This window comes from Enoplosus armatus, chromosome 20, assembly GCF_043641665.1.
Source record: "Enoplosus armatus isolate fEnoArm2 chromosome 20, fEnoArm2.hap1, whole genome shotgun sequence".
NCBI classification, from domain to species: domain Eukaryota; kingdom Metazoa; phylum Chordata; class Actinopteri; order Centrarchiformes; family Enoplosidae; genus Enoplosus; species Enoplosus armatus.
In genome coordinates, this window is record NC_092199.1 from 8,368,610 (window position 1) to 8,391,115 (window position 22,506).

At 39.3% G+C, this 22,506-nt stretch overlaps 1 protein-coding gene across 2 annotated transcripts in view; it reads left to right on the forward strand.

Annotated features, from left to right (window-relative positions):
* vti1a (vesicle transport through interaction with t-SNAREs 1A) overlaps positions 1–22,506 on the forward strand; it is a 113,867-nt gene that overhangs the window by 10,276 nt on the left and 81,085 nt on the right. For both annotated transcript variants that reach the window (XM_070927049.1, XM_070927050.1), the window contains exon 4: positions 12,062–12,139. In XM_070927049.1, the coding sequence (XP_070783150.1) occupies positions 12,062–12,139 (78 nt within the window). The remainder of the gene's footprint in view (positions 1–12,061; positions 12,140–22,506) is intronic.

Consider the following 22,506-nt stretch of genomic DNA (forward strand, 5'->3'; position numbering starts at 1 on the left):
TGTCACTTAATTGTGTTTCACAGATAACAGAGTGTGTTACTTTTACTTTGAGGCATCAGTAAGCCTCCCTCTTGCGCTCTCTGGTGTGGTTGTTGATCTCTTTTTGCAGCAGATGGCGGTATTGCTCTAAGAATTTACCTCTACTTAAGGTACATGACAAGGACAATATTGGGCACATTTACCAATTACTTTGCCTTTCTGATGTATTAGTGGACTTGCTATGATAAATCCTTCCACTATGACTGACCTCATCCTTTATGCTTTGTAATAGAGAATGAAAATAATGTTACCAAAAATGTCCTTGTAGTAAAAGCCCATTTAGTATGAAGTGCCTTTATAGTAGTCTGCCTTCCAACTTTAGTTTGTCTCTGCCCAGTCATGCTCTGAAAGTTAATTAAGGAAGCAAAACAAAAATCTGAATGATTCATAGGAAAGTGGAATGTCTTTTTGAAATGATAAACATGTGGGACTGTAACTCTTCCATCTCCTCTACCAATTAAACTTTCTGACATTAGGTGTGTCTTAAGTTGTGTTTAAGTAAGTGACGTGATAGACTCTGTGTTCAGGGATCCTTGGCTCTCATAGAGGTTCATTGACAGTCATTAAATATCAAGCTTTATCAAGTTTTATTGTTGAATTCTTCACATTTTTCTCACATTGTGTGAGAATCGGTGCCAGTAATGGTCAAGGCAGTTTTGTTGATGGCATGAGAGTCACTTGGTAATTCTTTAGTATAATGTAGCAGGATTAATTTTGTCAGATCAACCCCAACATTAGCTGAATAGGAAGCTATTGTTGATTTATCATAATATGCTGTATACTATACTATTTCCTCAATGAACATGAAGATGTCATTCATTTCCAAGCATCAGTGTTCCTTTTGAAACACGTATAATTACCTAGTCTTTTTATGAGATTGGTAAATATGTTATGTCACAGTACATAATGCAAGTTATTACAAGATGTGAAAAATGTGATACGGTCAAAATTTGATTCACCTTGAGTACTCACCTTCAAAAGAGGCCTATTCAGTAAGGTTTGATATTATAATGAAAGGATTTTCTTCTGTCTCTTAGTCATTCCTAGCTTCATTTATTCCATTACGGATATTGCAATAGTTGATCTTGCCTCTGTTTTCTGATATCGAATCACTATGCAACTCTCATAGGGATATCCCTTCCTAATTTCTGATTGTCTGTTGAGGTATTGTTTGGAGTTACAGTCACGGTCAAGTACGATGGCTGGACTGCCTTTTTCCTTTAATAAAAACCTTTAGATGGAAAGCCTCCTAGTGTCCCCGCAGGGAGATAATTAATGCATTTCCAAAGAGTCGGCCAACCTTGAAATATGGAACAGTTTATATGCCAGGTACACCGAGGTGAATAGAATGAAAAAGCTGTTGGTTCTGATTCCATTTTTTATGTCTTGATTTTCTTTTACCCCCGACGTATCAGTTTCACAAGTGGTTATCAGTGACCTTCTCGAGATAACTTGAAATTTAGCTTTCAATTGGCGCAAACATTGAGTGCTGTATTTAATGAATTGGCACATTGGACCTTTTTAAAAACTTGTAAATGAGGAGAAATAGTTTGATTGAAATGTGGAAACAAAATCAAAATCAAAAATTGGATGTGCGTAAACTGTGAACATACCTCAGATGAGGCCAAAGCAAACTAGTGTAACATGAGAATAACTTGACTAATGGATGACTTTACCACACACAGCTCAGGCTATGTGTTTCAGTTGCCTGTAAGAATGCTATCAGAAGTTTTCCATAAGCCTCTTTTCCTGGTTCCAAACCCCAGAGCTATTTGTTGCCTCTGCATCTGAGGGTCGTCCACGATCGGTTCATCATTTGCAATGAATTAACATTTTTCTGGGGTTTTTGAAATACCATATTAAGTATAGGGTATTGTCTCTATGTGAATACGCACTGTTCTAGGTTGGAGTTGAGTGTGTGAACTGTTATTTACTCTTCACTCAAAGCATACTAATACCCTGGAATGTATTTACTGAGCACCCCCACAAATAGATGAAGATGAGGGTGCTCTTCATTTACGTACAATATGAATGTTTTTAATTAGTGGTCATGGACAATTCAAGGTTGTGGAGACTGTCCAACTTTAGCTGATAGTGGCCATAAACTCATTATGTTTGGCACAATTAGCAACCTAAGTGGAGAAAGAAGAGTTTGCAAAGTCATTTATCAGAAAGTTGTTTATTCGTCTTAAGAAGCTCTGACATCATAAATGTCATTTTTCTTAACCAGATGCTGATAATTATGTTGAGATTTAGGTTTTGATGGGAGATTTTAGAACGACTGTACTTCTCACACTTGAACCATGCTAGCAGTGATAATAAAGTAGCATTGTTGTAATCCATCTTGAAGGGTTCTTGTTGTTTGCCCCTTGTCCTCGTTATGGTGACTCCTGCAGGCAGACAACATGACAGACCAACATTAGTTGGATGTTAGACACTTTAAATCGCCTTAGGTTGCCTTGGCTTACTTGTTCTTATTAAACACAGAGGAGTAAAGGCAGATTGACTCTTTTCATGGTTTGTTGCTTAACAACCCATCAATGACACCAAAGTCTAATCACTCATAACCAGTTTTAAAAGAACTCCCTCAATTGACAGGGATTTTTCCTGTATATTTCCTCTGAGCTGAGTGCAGATTTAAGATGTAAACAAATAGATCTTCTTCTCTACTTATGAATTATGTCTTTCATTTGGAAGTTGTTGTGCACAGTATGTCTTCCTCCAGCCCTTTGTGGATTTGTGGCATTGGAGGCTTTTCCATGTCCTCTTTATGGACACGAAGATGGGATTCATTTGCGGATTAGCCTTATGTCACTCATGTTGAAACCATTTTTTATGGGTTTGATGGTGTAATGGCAGCAGTGGGTCAAATCTGGGTTGAAGGACAGTGTCACAATAAGGACAAATGGATGTGTTGTCCAGAAGTGCCATGTTCAAGTTTTGTTATCAGAAAAAATGGGAATGAGACACAAATGTGTGGATCATGTTTTACACGTTCGACTTATAGTAGACACTGATATCTAACCAGCCACACGTGCTGGTTGTTTTGTTAATTCCTGGACAGTGAATAATCATTAATAAGTTATTTGAGTAAATAAGTTTTATTGATGTTTGATGGATGTATCTGTCAAGCTTATGGTCACTCCATGACTTGAATAGCATGACAGTGCTGTCAACCAGATGTGGTGGCTGTTAAGCATTTATAGGAGATTGTGCAACAGTCTTCAACTCTATTTTTCACTGCTACTTTTTTTTGAGGTTTCAATTTAAAGACATTTTGTAAGTTATTAGCTCCATTAATAACCACTAGAAGAATTATAGACAAGACTAAATCCATGCTGGAAAAGCAGCAAGTCTTTACACTGGCCTTTATTTTGACCAGACCTGATATTGAAGTTACAGGAAATACAAAATGATCACAAAGAAATATTTTCGCCGACCATTTTATAGATATTATAAGGGTTAAGATGAGTATCCCAGGCACAGAAGTGGGAATACATTTAGGGGGAATTTGCTTTACTGTCATCCTTATGAGTTTTATGGTCATTAACAAGATGAGTTGTTGTCAGTAGTCAACCTGGAGAAACCACATAGCCTATAATTTGTAAGCAGATCACTACTCCCTCTCCATCTCTTTATGTTAACACTTGTCTGTATGGAAGGGATATCTGCATTATGCCTGGAGCACAGGTTTTGTTTGGCAGTGTGCAAATTCGGCCGTTATCCTTCCACGCGATCGTTTCCTTTCCCGCTTATCTCTCGTGGCCCCTCCAAAGTCGCCGTACTTCCACACATAGTGACAGCGATCAGTATAGCTTTCAGACGCTTGTCTGGCTGAGTCTGCCATGAAGCGAAGGCCCTCCCAGGTCCCCTCGCTGTCCTCAGGGCTTGTGTGATTGAGTGACTGGAGTGAGTGGGGGCCAAAGATAATAAGGGGGAAAATATAAAGACATGGGGCGATGATATGATAACACCCCCTTCCTCCTCCTTCCCCTCCTCCCTCTCTTTACTCCCCTTTCCACCTCCCCTTCACTTTTTCTTCTGTTCTTCTTTCTGTCCTACCCCCGATTTCCATGCACTGAGCCTGTCCCACGCAGCAGTGTAAACCAGAAGTGACATGTGACACCCACTCCCCAGTGATGTGCTGACAAGCGGGTACTAGAATAGGTGACAATGTTTTCTTTTTTTGCCAGACTGGCTTAAGTATGGTGAAAGGATTCATGAAGTATTTATGAAATATATTATGAATCATTGGGTCTATGTTTTTCCTCTGTATTTTAGGCAGTGGCATTTGCTTTTTAATAAGTAAGCCGCAGAGAAGGCAAGAGCGAGGAAAGGGGTAAATAGAGGAAGAACTCTTTGCATTACATCTTTACTGGCATTTCTTCATAGCTAAAGCTCCATGTTTACAAATGTTTTAACCTCTGCTCACACCCCCTTTCACACACACACATGCAGACACACAATTAAACTTGTTTCTTCCTCTCATCCTAAGTGTTTCTAATGAGGGACCGTGCCAGAAAGAAAGGGAAAGTGTCTTTGCTCTCAGCGACCAACAATTTTGCCTTTTCTATGGTGTTTTTGATGCCTGCAGTGGAATCTGGCTGTGGCCTTGATCAGAATTACATTGTGGAAGATGAATTAAGGCATTTTTTTTTTCAATTATCCCAGAGGTTGGCCACCATTAGAGCATCAGCCTACTCCTGCAGTGAGATTAAACTCTTTAGTTTTGTTCCCCTCAGCATCACCATAGAGCACTTGTTTGTTCTGAATTGTCAAACTTTGTGTACATTTTTGTCTTCTAACATAAGTTTCGCATAACACATTCCCTGCTTTAAGTGCTTGTATCAAATGGCCAAGAATTCCCTGTAGGATATATTATCTGTTGCCTGTTTAAAAGGAAACACAATAAAATTCTCAAATCGCTCATTATGTTAATGTTATTTATGTCTTTACTTTGCAGAAGTCCTTTTTATATTTTCTGCTCAATCTTCTTTTGAAGAATAAACAGCAGATGCTTGATTTTGTTATTAATCAACTCCACTGTTTATAGACTATAGCATGTTCTGTATACCTTTTTGCTTTTTAAATCAGCTTAAGAGGTGTAAGCAAGTCTTCTCTGTAGCCTTCAGTTGGCTATTTCTCATAATTTTTGAATTACTGTTGTAAATTCCAGTACAAAACCTTCAGACTCCCAGGAAACTGGTAAGTGTATTGGCAAGTTCAGGAGGGCACATGTTGGAAGGGCTTTGGAGGGGGGCCTTACTGGCCTCATCAGCATTTGAATGTGTTCTGGCTAGTGAAATAACAAAGTGTACATAAATATATAGAGATAATGATCTGGCTAAGTCCCTATATGTGCTGCTGTATTCTTATGCTAATGAGCGAGCTATTCAGCACCAACAATGGTCACATTACAAGAAAAGGCAAAGCACTGAAGGAGATAGTCTTCTGTGCATGTCCACTGACGGACGCGCACACGCACATGCTCAGCAGGCCCGACTCCTCTCCCTTTGTGTCTAGGTTTTTTTTTTTTATTACAGTTTTCAATTTTAGATAACACTCCAAGAATAGACATCAAACAAAAATGAATCATAAATCGAGGTCAGGAGTGAACCTCTTTCCAAAGCAGAGAAAGGGTTAAAAGTGAAGGTATTTCTTTCTTTAAAAAAGATGGGAAGACTGATAGGAGAGGAGCTCTTCTCAGCAGAGGGTTCAGTGAACCATATGTAGGTAGCCACAGGCTAATGGGCCGGTTGGTCCCTGGCTTGCCAGGTATCCTGCATTGCACATCTCCTAACCCCCCCCCCACACACACACACACTTTTTCTCTCCTCGTCATCCTCCAACACCCACCTCTCCCACCCCTCCCACCTTCACTCTGTGAAAATCCCTCTTCCACTTTCCTCTAATCTCACCTTTTTCTCTGGTGCTGACCCGGGGAGGCCCACTTTATTCCCCACTGCACGCCAGAAGCCAGCGTTGTGATCGGAGCCCGAGCCCCTGTGCTGGTTCCCCCTCTCCTCTCCTCTCTCCTTGCCCTGGCTGCCCGCCTCCCCGACGGCTCTGCTCTATTGATTTACTCCTCCAACCAATGCTGTCTGTGTCTGTTTTGCACCACCAGCACCTAGGTCCCTCATCTCTATAACCCTCCCTCTTTCCCCATTTTCTCTCTTTCCTTCTCTTGCTCTCTCCTTTCTTTCTTTTCATACTTTCTTTCTGTCTGTCTTTCTGTCCCCTCCTACACAACCATGGGCTCGGGAGAAAACCTGACAGAATGCGAGAGAAGGAGGGAAAGAGAGATGGAAGGATGGGGGTGTGGGAGGGGAAACAGGGCCTTTGATTTTTCATTAGAAGTGCCTCCATATTTTAATATTGGGTTTAATCGGGCCCTCATGCCTTAAAGAAATAACCATTGAGAGATGATCCCTCGGCCTTCAAAAAGTATATGGCGCTTCTTCAATCAAAGCCCTCCTCGAATTTGCTCTTTTGTTTGGAGTTCACTTGCAATCCTTTTCCCCCCTCCTCTCTTCTCTTGCCGCCTCTCGGCCTCTTGCTTTGTGGGTACAGTCGTTAGGCTTATTGACTGATCTCGGCTGTACTTAGCAATAGAAATGACTTTGACAGGGAAATACACCACCGGTATCACAGAGGTACAAGCATGAAAGGCCCCTATCAGAATAATATACTCTTTCACTAGCAAAGGGATAGGTATTTCCCCCCCAGAGATAAAATCCAGTTTACTTGTGTGGTCTAATGTATAAAAAAAAAGATTCAGTGATACAATCTTAAAATAGGAATTAGTGTTAAAAAATGTTATTGAATTAAAACAAAGAGATTTTTTTTCACAGTTGTCTCTGACCGTGTCAGGTTTTTTTTTAGTGACATAAGATCTTTTTTGAAGCTGATACTCTCTGTCACCCTAAAAAGTCTCCTCACCTCATACCTTTTTAGATATGTCGCAGGCTCATTTATTGCTTTGCCTCGGTTGATCATTCACCTTTATTTGTGTTTTCGACAACCGCTTCTCTGAGATTCCTTCAGGTTTTTCATGGAAGTGGAACACAATGCCGTGTGCGTAGAAGCCACCAAAGCACCAACCTGTGAGCTAATGAGAGGCCCCATGCTGTTATCTAAGGCTCCGGCTCCTCTACCACTGTTGCACTTCTATTAAGGGAGAGAACACACACCGGGCTACCGCTCACATATGTTGCGCATGTACGTTCACTAAAGGAGGTTTCCCCAAGATGCAAAGGCTTGTAGAAGCCTCCGACGTTCATACAGTAGCCCTCATGCATGCGTATGCACTCACACAAACACACACACACAACAGTCAGAAGTAGAGGATTCGATGGCACCAAAGACCACAATGAAACAAAGGCACAAATGACACCCTCCTGTGACAATCCCAATTGTAGCTACTTGCCTTTGTCTGATAATATATCAAATACATTAAAAAAGAGCACTTACTTAATTAAACAACCTCTTCCGATTTGTTTGTGTTAAAGGAGAGTAGAAGACGCTAGATGACGAATTTGTGTCTGTGTGTGTTTTCCTTTGTGCACTGTGTGTATGTGTGTCTGTGTTAAACCCCTGCCAAGCAGAGATGCATTATTTAAGATGCTGTTGTGATACTTGTGCCTGCTTAAAGGTCTCAGCTTCCTTTTAACGCCATGCCGCATCAGTCCACCTCTGCCCCCACTTGTGGGGGGGAACCAGAGTGGGACCTGCTGGCACTGGTCCACACATCACCTGGGAAAATATCACAGCAGGGGGAGGAAAGGAAGTGATATGGATAACCTTTGAGTTTAGCACACATTCTTGTGAACATAGAGGCATTTTATTGTCATTTCATTGCTGACTTGAGACTTTCGTATTTTTCAGCTTTTGCAAGGATATTAAACTAAATGTTTAATTGTGTATTTGTGTGGATTTTATACCCACCTGAAAGTTATTTTTATGTTTCCACATCCATAGTGCAGCTCTGACAGTTAGGAAAATAAAAGGTTAAAAGCCAGTTTCAGACAAGCACATGGAGCTAGACATAAGTGTTATTAGGATCTAATTTTGGAAATGCCCAGCCGCTCTCCTACTGGCGAAAAAGCCTGTAATGGAATATAGTATTGTAAATTGAATATGGTTAATTACTCTTCATGCTATGCCACCAGCCGTGTGTGCAAGGCGAAAAGGAAAAGCTTGGGAAAGTGGAGGGAAAAAGCGTCTGCAGAGGAACTTCAGGGCCCCTCATTACACTCTGCCCCTGGGTATTTTTACGCCTTTTATTTCCCATCTAATGAACTGTTTACATTTTTCAGCTTTCCAGGCGCCACAATTATTTGCGCTTGTCCTTGTGTCACTCGTTGCACTGGGCAAAAAGCAAGGAGGAGAGTTGGAGGGCATTGAAATGTGTATATAAATCCCAATTTATTTGATTTTAATTATCGTGATGGTTTTATACTATAACTTTCCTTTTACATTAAAAAGACAGTGATTGTCCACTGCTTGAAATTAGGAAAGGTTATTGTTTTACAATTAGTAATACATTTTCTGTAAGCAGATGGTTTTTAGATATATTTTATTTTTTCAGGACCATGGAGGAACTTCAAAAATCATCATGTTGATTTAGGCAATATTTACCCATGCATGCCCATATACTAGAAAGAAATTGCACACAAAGGAAAGATCCATATATTCGCTATAATTAAATAAATATAATTTGCTTCTCAGAGGATCATGCTGAACTGATTAGCATATCTGATATGAATTGTTATGCATGCATATGTAATTACGTTTTGATGGGTAAAGAAGACTAGCGTTTTTTCGTCTGCTATCCATGTCAACAGAGGTAAAACGTGTGTTTTTGACAGGACACCAGCACCTCCATCGCTGCATTTGACGGGATGTGTAGAGTTTTAAAGGCAGGCCACTTTGCATAAAGTTAAGATGTACCTTTGTACTTTTCTTGTGTGCTTCCGGGAATAGAAGCAAATTCTCACCCAAGATTAAAAAAGTGACAAAAGACAGACCTTTCAAAAGGATTAAAAAAAGCTCCTTTTTTCTTTTCTGAGCAATAAGGTATCTTCTGAAAGTGCTCATTCTTTTTTAGATTACAAAGCCTGATTAGTTGGCTTCGTCTTAAGATGCGGAGCTCAGTCTTTACATACTGTAAATAGAATGAGAGAGTTTCAGTGCATTTTCTTTATGGAATAGAAGAGTTTACTATGGAACAGGTATCTGATATCTGCTTTCCTGACCTCAAAAGTGATCCTGTTGTCACTTAACACCCTAACTTATCATCATAATCTGTTACTGTATTAAGCAGTCAATATTACACAGCTGTTTATGTTTTACATCAAATAGGAAGGCGGTAATCACTCAGGAATCTGTTGTTTTCCAGAGGGGGAATCCAAAAACTGGAGTGTATACTGTAGGTACAGGGGAAGTAGCGGCAACACTTTCATTTCAATGACATTTTCCATTCTTTATACTTTCTTTGTTATCTAGACTGTTCTCATTGCAGAAACGCTTCATACATTCATCTGTAACAGACAGCTATTTAGAAATACCAAAAAAAAAACCTGCATATGGTTTGAAGGCGACGTAAGCCTTAACATTCAAATCAATGCTTCTCCCAGGCTTCCTCGTCTCAATTACTGGTGAAGTCGTCTTTCCCCCTAAGTTGCACTGCAGCTCTTTAAGATGAAACTCGACTTAAATGGAATATGTGGGTGTTTTCCTGGCAACAAATATGTGTGTGTGTGCCTTGTGTACAAGTGTACATGCTGTCTCCAAATTGATGCTTATTGTCTTTCTGGTTTTACTCAAATCTGAAATTCCTTTTAATGTCCTGATAGCAGCACAGTGACCACTCATTCACCCCCGCATAGAGGATGGGGCTTAAAAAAATGCTGACATTAGAATTGAAATAAACAGCATAAACATTCATTACATTTTTAGATAATCACATTTTAGAGGAACAAAATATATCACTTTAATTATTTTTTGATATACATTTATTTTTCTGTAGACATTTAAACAAAGGATGAATTTTAGACGGAAGAAAAAAGCAATAATTATTATATATATGATTATGCCACCTATATTTGCCATAGAGCGCCTTATATATGCTATTGATGTTAATCAAAGGAGTGCGGTGGAAGCAAATTGACTATGAGACGTTCATGGATTACATGTCTGATATTTTACCTAGTTTTTCTAGATATTTTGGACTTTACTGTCACATAATTGAGTGTTGAAACAATTATCACAAACTTAAGTTAATAATTGAGCTAAGTGGTGTAATTATGGCACAATTACAAAACAATTGCAAAAACATCTTAAACAGCACATTTTGACACTGTGCTCCTGTGTAATGTGTGTTGGGTGGGTGGTGGTGGGGGGGGGGGGGGGGGGGGGGGGGGGGGGGCATGTTGTGTTTTATTTGAGTCAGTGCTGCCGATCTTCTCTTTTCCCCACAGTAGGCGTTCTGTGGTTAGCTTAGGTCCCCGTGGTTGAGTATTGTTTGGGTGCGCTCTTTATCTAATAGGTTTTGTGGTCTGGGTCAATCAGGCCCTCCGTCTAGTCAGTAATTACTCCAGAGAACTGTGGCCCTCACCGCCACGATAATAACAACCAAATCACATCAGCCATGACTTTCCACTCAGTGCTCCAGATTATGAGGAGAGACAAATAAAGAAAAAAAAATCAACTGGCTCGATTTGTGATTGGTTCCAAAGTTATTTCAATCAAGCAACTTGATATCATCACTCTTGAGGTTAGAATTGGCTTTTTCAAGTTTGATTTCTGCTTTTCTTATGGAAGGTAGGATCAAAGTACTTTGTGCAATAGCTTCTTCAAACTTTTACTGATAATAGAAAGATACTGGGAAAGGATACTGTATTTGAGTAAAAGAAATGTCCCCACCAGGTAATTGGTGTTCCTCCACTGATTCTCTTACTTTGTTTTATTTATTTAGAGTCGGGAACTAAGTAAATATAGAAAATAGAAAGAATTCGTGTGGAGAAAAAGTGATATTTTCATTCCTATGCTGGTGTTTGTCTTTGATTTTGCCCACCTCCTGCAGCCCACCTAGAAACCCTGTCAAGGCAGGCAGAGAAAGCGAAGGAGGCTTAGTAAACACTTTCTGTGTCTGCTGCTGGTGTGTATTTAGTTTAGAGGGCATGCCAAGAGGCTGTTTTTCCATGGGTCGGGTGTCTGTAAACAAGCGGTACAACGGCAGCCCACTCTTCAACAATCGGAGGTGGCACACTCTGAAGTGGGTATGAAATGTGTGTGTTTGTCTTTTTGGGTTTTTTTTTTTTTTGGACATGGCATTCCCTCTTATTCTAGCCTATCTGGAGACAGAGAAAGAGAGAGAGTGAGAGAGGGTTTGTGTGTGTGTGTGTTAGAGAGAGGCAACCCCAGATCCGATGGGCCGCCAATGGGTGATGAATTATTCCCTGTCTGAGTCCCAGCATTGGTGTTATCACAGAGCCTGCCACTGCACTGGGATGACAGCAGTGACAGCCCCCAGAAAAGATTTAGCGCTGACAAGTGATACTTCCTCATAATACATCTCCCTGGCCCTCTCCCCTGTCCCCCTGTTCCACAGCCTCTCCATGCACACAAGATGAGGTTTTTTTATCCCTCAACTTATATTTGTTTAAGTGGGCAAGGTGGGAGGGCTCTTTGCCACCACTTCTGTGGCACAAGTGCACTAGGTACAGTAGATCACCTTGGAAGGAGGCATGGGCACAAACCCAGACGAGCTTGTTTTCAGTACATGTGTTGCAGGGGTACACACACGCAGAGACACACTCCACACATACGTACAACCTGCATGTGTATGACTTGTCACCGAGTTCCATTAGGGGGCTCTCGTGCTTAAGGAATGCCTGTTGTGTTTTTGCTTCAACAACAGTACTAAGCCATATTTCCCCACTTGTTTTCTCTTTTTGCTTTCCTTTCTTTCTCCCTTCTCTTCTTCTTTTTGTCCTTCTTCCTCATCCTCCTCCCCCTGCAGAAAAGGTCACGTATTGCCTACAGTGATGAGGTGCGCAACGAGCTCCTGGGAGATGACGCCAACTCCTCGGAGAGCCAGGTGAGGTACTAATCAGGGTCCCAAACGACACCAGTGTGGGTGGCTGACTGGCCCCCAGGGTGAGGAGGTGGGCCCCTCATAGGGGCCATCGAGAGCTGAAACCACAGTATTGTCACCAAGTCATGCGGAAGGAACACTGTTTAATGCAAAGCTGGGCTGCCAGTGAGTGGGCTCAGGGCATGGGACCAATGTCTGGCCAAAGCCAGATTGTGACTGACACACACACACGCATAAGCACAAACGCACACACACACGCACACCTAAACACAAACACACAATCGAACACAAATTTCAATCTAAAAACCCGACCTCCCCACTCCAACCGTCCCACAGCTGTTCTCCAGCCGGGTGTGGACTTAGGCCAATAATAGATCCTCCATCCTCCATCAAGGTCCACACACATGCACAGACGCACACGCAGAATTGCTAAATCTTGTTCTCTGGTCTTTCTTTAAACTCCAAGGGTGGCGAACTTGCACGATACAGATAATCAAAATGAATAAGAACGCAGGTTCTCATATTGTTCTCAACTGATATAAAAAGAATCACTGAAATATTTTGGTGCAGTACTCCTTTAGCCCCTAAATATTTTTTATTTATTATTTAATACCAGTCTTTAATCAAAAATGAATCGATCAATCAAATGAAATTCTATTTGACTTCTTCGTGGTTTTGATCTATTATCTGTCAACATATTTACATTTGGTTTGTTTACTAAAAGATGATGACTGACATTTCGTTTGAATATCAATTTAACCTGTTGAATTTGAGAGAGATAAACAACAGATAGACTACATGAACAATTTTCATTCATTGTCAGCAATGTCTACCAAAGATTCATTCACAGCACTTATGAACGTGGCAATGAAGAAGGAAAACAATTATCTTGCATTGTGATCTTAATTGGTCAAAATGTGTCACATGTTATTTTAAACTTGCTTTGAATAAATTCTTTTGAATAAATGTAGAACGGCATCAAAACAGTGATACATCAACGGATTCGGCAAACAGCGTTTTAACATTTAAGACGCACTTACCTATTGTTCACCTGCACAGCTGCCACTCATACGCAGCCACTCTCAACTCTGACCAAATGTCTTTTGACTAATTATATATTGCCTTTACAATCGGCTGTCAACTTGGAGGGGTTACTGTGTCTCAAGGCACACACAATCACACACACTCACATGCAAATAAATACTTTGCATTTGCAAACGTGCACACTCAAAAAAGGAAAAAAAAACAAAGATGAATAATCAAATGCATATTTGCACATTTAGTCCCACAGTGCTTTGTGTGTATATTTAGACGATTCACAGCTAAGCAAAGCTAAATAAAGTTGTCTGTTTTTTTTTTTTGAACATTTCCATATTACCATTTCAATGATGACCCATGAACTTCACATCTTAGAAACATATGTATCAGGAGCCAAGATGTGTAATTGAAATGCATATTTCTGGCAAATTAGTGAGACACAAAAGTGATTGACGTTTTATGCAGAAGTTGGAAGGAGATTTGCTGTCAGAAATGTCACGTTTGAGACACTGATGAGTTCTATCAAAATCCTGTCGAGGAAAAGCTGAAAAAACGTATCACATTTCATTTCAAATTATTTCCCTTTCATTAAAAATGTATCTGAAAATATTTAAAAGTCATATTTATAAATCTAGAATTTACACATCACAAAGAAAATAGTTGGGAAAAAAATTCAGTATAGAATTATTATTGTGGAATGATGTTATATATATATATATATATATATATATATATATATATATATATTCAATATTTTGGAAATTGCTGTTTTTGTTGTAATTGTTGTTTTAAAAATGAATTGTTATTCTTGACAATATTTATTAAATCTATTTTGTATTGTTTCTTGTCAATCGATTGTATTACTAAATTAAAAACAATAAAATGTTGTGCTTTAACCGATGCATGCACACGTCAGGACAATTGGGGGAAGCAGAATGTGACATCTGTGAATACTATGCACAGCTTCATTCTTAATTCTCAGTTCACACCATCATGTATTTGATGAAATGTAAAATAATACTAATAAAATCCTATGTTAAAAGGCATAAGATATGTTTATCTTAAAACATATATTATTTTGGGGAATTCAGGCCAAAAAATCTATAGTAGGTGATATTCTTTTTTTAAATTTTATTCTCCCAATTTCTATTTTGCAAAAACAGTCAAGCCCTTAATATGTTTAAAACATACACTATAAATTATTGCATTGTGAAAATCACAGTAATAATTTGCAATAATAATGTCTGATGTGAAACTTTAAAAATTGTAATTACACAATATATCTAAAACACACACACACACACACAAAGCCCTAGAAAGAGTTCATGCAGGGGGCAAAAGCAAAGTAAATAGATGATATACATTTTCTCTTTTTCTCCCAGGTGCCGTATTTACCTCATTTTCATTTTAAAATTTGTGGAGATAATACTTGTCTTGGTCTTGCTGTGAGTGGAGTACTCGGAACTTCAGGGTTTTTTATCTAACGAGACGGCGGTGATAGGAGAGGGGAAAAGATGGTGGGGGCCGGGGCAAGTCGGTCAATTTAATTCCTGACGATCTAAAAGAGGTCAGGATCATTTCATATAGCCCTGGCTGAGCAGATCATTACCAGTCACAAATCTGTTGGTTACATGGCAAGGATTTATAGCTAAGTAAATAGGGAACCGTCATAAGTTCTGAAAATGGCGTGTTGGCCCTGCGATAATGGCTAAAGGACGATTTAATAGAGTTCGGCATTTATTCGTTATCTGTATGCGGACAGAGACTGAATTGGCACTATCGCTCGTTTTTTTTAATAATGTGGTAGGCTACTATTGCACATTTTTTCTTTCTGTTTCCTCTGCATGCAACACACGCACAAATGTTGGTGTGCAGACGCACCAACACCACACACACAGACACCACACACAAAGCAGCAAATGCACACACATTTTTCACACACGAACACTATACGGAATAGTTTCGATTTCAGTCACAGCAGAAGGCTTGGCCACAAGAGATTGTGCTGGTTTGAGCCGGCATGGACCAGATTTTACAGGCTACAAAGGAAGCAGATTACCACTTGTATCGAATTCCGTATTGGATAAAAAAAATCTTTTGTTTGAAAAAAAAATTGCTGATTATCATAACAGAAAAATTGCAGCAGTGCAATTTTGAATACTGGCTGGCATCACAAAAACACAGGGAAAGGCGCTCATGCAGGAGTAATTATAACATTTACAATATTCTGTATTTACTGCTCTATATCTCTTGAGCGACGCAAGCATCGTTGGCTGTACTAAAGAATGGATGCCAAAGAAAAATAAAGCTAAAACGGAAGAAACAAGAAACACAGCTCAACATGCCCCTCGTATAGTTTTAACAAATCCTCCACGAGGACTTGCAATCAGTCAGGCAGCACAAATGAGCTAGAACAAGTTTTGTTTGGTACCCATTGACTGATGGCAGAGCTGGGGTGAGGGATCGCAGGATCTGCTGGGTTTTTTCAAGCCCCGAATAACCACATCCATAGTGTTGTTTTAAACTTTGGCCTCTTCAATAATGCATTCTTAGTGGGGAGTTGCTGCTTAAGTTAGAAAAGACAGTTTCCCCTAAAGTGCGTCTTGTTACTGTCGACGTTTTCAAGGAAAAGAGCTCTTTAGAAAAACATGCAATTATACTTGTTTACCTCCCACATTACAGATATTGACAATATTTTTATATTTGGAATATTGCAGTGAACCGTCGTTGTTATATATTTTTTTGATTGGTGGAAAAAACAAAAATGATGCAGGGACTATTTTTGAGATGCTTCTAAAATTACAGGGGGGAAGGCTGTGACAAATGCAAGACTGTAATGTGTGAAGCACTTGATATATTTGTTTGTGTTTTATATAGTATAGATTCCTCCTGAATGTATTATTATTATTATATGGCAAATTTCTTTGAGTGTGTTTACTAGTGGTGTAATATAAATAGAGGAGACAAATGTATGCAGTACAGTATTGTTTTTTGTTGTTTAGGAGTTCAGTATAATAGCTGCAAATGTTTAATGTCAGTTCTTATATTTATTCTGGTCACAATAGCTGGTAGGAGAAGCTGATGCTTTATTTTCGCCTCTTTGTCACTTGTTTTGAAGTGTTGGAACATGAAGATGCCATTTTCTGACCCTCTCCCAGCTGTTTTTCTAACCTTTAAAGTTAGCAATCATGTTTGTAATTCGAGATCTGAAAACTCTCTCCTTATGTGATGCAAAATTATTGCACTCACAAAAGTCAAAATAAACAACACAATTAATAGTGGCCCTGAGCCTCCTTTTAGATGTACTAACCTTTAATGTTGACCAAGAAATGTGGATTAAAAAAAAAATCACTTTTTTAAAAGGCTTGCAAATCAAGAAACTTGTCCTTCCCCCTTTTCATCCAAACGTGTTGCATTTCAACGATAAGCCCCAGCCTTCTCTGTCCTTCTCTACAGCCCTCACTTAAGAACAGGCCAGGGAAGCCACCTTTTTAATTGTGATTAGGCATAATTAATGCCAAATGGGATTGTTGCCCTCCCTCAAATGTCTGATTCATTATTAGAGATGCAAGGTTTTCCAGAACAGGGAATAGGAATAGCATTTCTTATTTACTTAACTTTAAATTTGCTATTCTCTGTCATCAAAAATGTATAGCTATCCTAAGATTCATTTTTCATGATCTGTGGCTGTCCCAATAATAAGCTGCACTGTATGTATATACAGTGGTAACCTCACATGGCTCTCCGTACATACTCTAAACAGCATGCACCTTTTTACTGCGATGCGTAAGCTACATGAAATATTGACAGCATATCAGCATTGATAAACAGTGGTACAAATGGAGTGGCTCAGCATTTCTCCAACTCGGTTCCAAAGGGCACATATTTCTTTTTATCCTTTTCCGGAGAATTCAGCAAAATGACAGATACAAAATATATTTGCAGATGATATTTTACTCATTTTTTCTTTTCTCTTGCTATATCAGCTTTTGTGATATGACTTCCTTGATAATGTTAGTTGATATTGCAAGTCGAGCGATCCATTCCCTCTTTGTTTAATGTGACAGCGCCAGGACTTGATCTTTGTTTGTTCAAAAAAGTCAGCCAGAGCAGCGTGTTTAGCTTCTTTTAATGTGTTTGTCTTGTGATTTCCAAATGCTAAACATGCAAACAGATAAATCGTCAAGGTTAATTCTGTACCCAGCCACATGACTGATCTTCTTTCTGCCATGTTTCTGCGTTTTTTATCTCTCCTTCACTCTCTCCATCTTTCTCTCTTCTCTCTTTTGCTCTCATGATGCAGTTGATAAAGTTACGTGAAGAGGTAAGTGCTTCTCTGCTCTAACAATTTAAATTCTGCTTTCCCACTGAAATTTCAATTTGCCCTCCTTTCTCCTGTTAAAATCCGCTCATTTGGACACTTTTTTTTTGCATGTCTGATTGAATAGCTTACAGACCAAGCCAAAGATGATGAATTCACTGAAGGCCAGTTTCTCCAGTTTCCCCTACTTTAATATCAGAAAGTGAAGATAAGATATTATTTCTGATTTACGTTTTTGAAGACAAATATTGGGGAATGAAGTGAGGCTTAGAGTAGCTTTGGTTATTGGGCCCGACACAGTTCAGAACTTGATCAACTTCTTAGCTTCAAGAGGGAAATGCTGCTTCCAAGATTTACTATTCCTTAATTTTCTAGAATGGGGCCACATTAGTTGCTTTCTGCCGTTTGTTATAAATTAGATTGAGGCTATCTTTGGTGATATATGTGTTTTAAGCCATGCATGATGACAATCTGTAGGTAATTGTTTTGTCATTCGCCACTGCGTGAACATCACCACCATTGCCAAAGATTCATGATATTTTAAACTATTTCATTGTTCATACTCTCTGGAGAGCTACCATGCACAGTATGCAATGTTTTAAAACTGCTTAAGTGTCAACTCAAGTGTTATTGTTGGTGCTCACTGACAATGTACTTCAGTTCAACCAAAGAGAAATCTCAAGAAACATGTCAATGTCTAAATGAGCTATGAGCTGTAAGCTGTCAGGTACTGTACATTGCTGGCTTGAAGATCACGTTAATTTATTAACATGCGACACCTAAAATATTATTTTGATTCAGCAGATGAAGTTAGCTACAATACACAGCCGGCAGAAACAAGAATCCTAGTTAGCTTGTTGCCTAGCTGATTAGCTTACCAAACTGGGAATGCTATCGAGTAGCTTTTTTATGTAGGGTAGGGTTTTGTGAATATGACAAAGAAAGAACCAAAGCTAATAGGTTTGATTATTGATTATTTCACTATTCATACAACTTTTCATAAAAGTTTCCTGTGTCCAGTTCTATTAGCAACAGTTGGCATTACTTTCTTCATTAGTATTCTCTCTCTTTGAGGTGGTAAAGTAAAGGCATTGATGTTGGAATAAAATCGTGGTTCCTTGGGCTTTTACGTTGTTGTAGTATCTGTATTCGCTGTAACTCTAATACAGATGCTCTAATTGAGTTGCTCCACTCATAATTAAATACAAATTGACTTTGTAAATTGAATTGATCATTCAGTTAAAAAATGTAATTGTAGAAAATATAATATTCTGCCATGACAACCGGTCCAGTTATCGCGTTTCTTTCAAGACTGAAACTTCTACTCCAAACATCATTTAGATAAGTGATATAGCAAGCATGATAATTCAAATCAGCAATCTAAAAATGTCTGAATGTTGATTTAATGGTCAGAATAAGTTAGGTAAGTTAAGTTAGATGATGGTATTTAAAAAGCATGTAAACTGTTACATGGACTATATACAGCCTTTTAGATTTTAGACTTGACTGTCAATTTTAAATAGCACTGTTGCTAAGTAAATATCAAATGGGCACTTTACAGTCATTTATAATGAACACTCAGTAGCTGTAACATTATATACATCATCTGTCATATTTTAATGAATACTCATGAAGATCATACTTTAGACTTTAGATTTACCTCTAATTGACGTAGATTTTGTTTCTTTAGGTTACATTATATTGCTTGTTCTTGCATGACTGAACTTGTATTTGCCGGTGTACTTACAGTATGTTGTTAAATGTGCCTTTGAGTGAGACTATTTTCAAGAGGGCTTCTGCTGAAACAGAGTAATTCAATTCCTATGAAAGTCTCACCATTCACACCTATCCATAATTTAGAGCGCCAACCTGGCCCAGATGCCATGTTATCATGCTTTTTTCTTTTATTTAGCTGTACTTTTGTTTCCCCTTCTTTTTCCCACCTTTTTTGTGCATTTCTTCCTAGCCTGAGGTTCAGAAGACATCTTGAGTTACCTCACCTGTCTACCCCTTTTGGAAGGGCCCGATCTGTGTAATCAGGCTTGATTCTGCGCCCTCTTCGCCATTGCACTTCTCCATTGCAGTCTTTTACCCCTCTACTCTTTCTGCATTTGAATCAAAGGCTGGTACAGCTTATACACACTTAAGCCTTGCTTTTAAAAAACTATACTTTTTTTCTTCAGCTGAAAAACATGTTTAAATATTTAGCACCCATATTCACAGCTGTTTGACACTTGTAATTCCTCGTCTTACAAGTCCCAAACAAACGGCACAGAAGATCACACAGTCAGTCTGAATCACAGCTGTCATCATTATTCACTTTGACTCTCCCCCACCCTTATTGAAATAATAAGGAAATCATCTGAACTTTGGAAAATGGTGATAGTAACCGCCTGTGTTTGATATTGAAAAAAGGCAGGAGAGCGAAAGAAGAGGGGAGAGATTTCTTTTGAGCTACAGCTGCATTGTTCTGGGGCTCCCTGTTAATAACTTACAACTGAAGAGTGTTTCTTGACGCAAAAAAGCACAACAAAAAAACACCATTTTCATGGTTCCTAAGAAGATCTTTGTTCGAAATGTAGGTGTCAGATGAAAAGGCATACATGCATAGGCAGAAGTGGTGGTGGTGGGGGGGGTGCACTCAGAGATGCACAATATTTATCATATATTGTTTTTAAATCCTTTGCTACAAGGCTCCATGAGACGATCAGATATGATTTTGATGAGATCCTTAGTTTTCCTTCGTAGATTAATGGCAGTTCTCACTTGCAAGCCAGTATTTGAGCTTGAATAGGTGTTACAGTATGTGTGTCTTTGCCTTATTCTGAGGGTTTCACTATGGTTTTATCAGAGCCACAGGGGTCAAGCCTTGATATGGGACATTGTAGCACAGTAGGGGCTGGCAGCCACTTTGCATTTCTTTCCACAAAAATGCTGACAGGGATATCTTGGATTTTGCTTGCTAACTGCAGAATAAAACCGTAGCTGAACACCTCGATACGTTCACATTTTCGTGGTTGTTGTGTGACATTCGTATACTGGAGCAAAATTGCTTTTCTGGAGAGTAAGAGTCACCTCATTTTAGATTAAGCTTGTAGACGTAATCTCTCCATCAGCCTCGACTGTGACTATGTAGTGTAGGATGTTTAGTTTTAATTGTACATGTTCCTTTTCATTATTTTCCATGGTATCATCTTGTGTCCATGGCTGGATTGTTTCATTATTAGGGCCATCACAGTGTGCCATTACTGGATTCTTAGTGGCTGAACTCTCACCCTTTCCTTCAGGTTCTGTCACCGTCAAACTCGGGGCGCATTATTCTAATGATCACACACACACATATATACACCGCCACTGCCACCACCACCCCCCAGCACTCCCCCTCCCACCTCACAAACCCACCCACACTCACCCTCCCCTCCCCCCGGCCCTAAAAGAAGACAGAACGAGGGAGAGAAGAGAGAGAGAGAGAGAAATTCAGGAGGAGAAAGCTTTGAAGTGGCTTTCCATCGCAGTGAGTCTGCCGGCCGTCTCCCCGAGACGTGTCACCTTTGCCGAGAGGGAATAGGAAAATCACGTTTCGAATGGTAATGATAACATACTAATCACTTGAGCTCTTTGAAGAACCCGGGGAGTGTGCTACTCTGTCAGTATCCCTGGCTGCCTCATGCTCCCAGGCACACACAGTCACTGCAGCCATGGTCTAGGTGTAGTAGCTTAAGCATTGCATGTCAATACGTCCCCTCTGATCCATAGGGGCTCATTATAGCCCAAGCTTGGTATCCATTTTCTCCCACGTGCAAACTGCCACCATCTCTGCTGGTGCCACTACCACTTCCACACCCATGTAACCCCTCCCTGAAACCCCCTACCACACCCTTCACCGAAAACACACCACACGATGCATCCAATTCCACTCACCATCTCCTCATCGCTTTCCTCCTACCAGAAGCCCATTTTACCACCCATCCACCCACCCATTCTGCTATCCCTCCATCCTCCCCCTGCCCTCCCTTTAACTATTAAAAAGTATCTCTGCAATTTTAAATGACATCTGTCAGCGGCGCAAAGAAAAAGGAAGCGAGGGAAAGAAAAGAGTTCAGAGGGAGTTTTCTCCTCCCTGCTCTTTTCCCATCCCTCTTATTGTCAAACTTTGAAAAGTGTGTCGTTGACTTTTTTTTTTTTTTTCCTCCACGTTTTTCATTTCCTCTGAGTGATTAGCTGGTACACATTTTGACAGCCTAACCAAAACTAGAGATTTCACTTCTCCCCCTGTCCCCTTCGCTCATGTGATGGGCATAAACCCTTGTCAGAAAGGCAGTTGTCATTCGTCGAGTTGTTTTTGAGTGTCAAATATGTTACATCTGATCAGTTTCTTAACATAGCATATTAGAAAGGCCATCAAAACCAACAACATTTGAGTAAACATTTAAGTCTTCCATGTTTATGCTGTTTATGATCCTATCTACTGAATGCTGTTTGGGTTTAATGAAAGCTGGGTTTTAGTTTGGACTTGCACATAAAGTCTATCACTACAGTCAACAATATGGAGCTGTATAAATGTTTTTTGAAGCTATGTTTGTATGTAAGGTTGTTGAAACTTTGCACTGAACAAACAGATTAACAATAGACTTCATTGAGATTGCCTCTGCCTAATTAGATAGACTACATGATGGTATTGATACCTTATAAGGAAATGTTTAGACAATATACACAAAACTTACTATAGTTAAGTCTCTTAAATACAGCTAACCAATCACCAAAATAACAGTTTGGCCAATATTTAAAATCAGCTTGAAGCAACCATGATGATGAAATGAATTAAGTGTATAAAATAAAACGACTTCGATGTACCGGTTAATATCGCGACATTATTTGAAACAAAGAATGATCAAACAGATGCTTCCATGATTAACCCCCTTGTGATACAGTACACCAGAATATTTTAATGAGAGACATAGTTTATTAGATCTTGGGAATCGTGTTAAAAGACATATAAGGTCAGAAACAC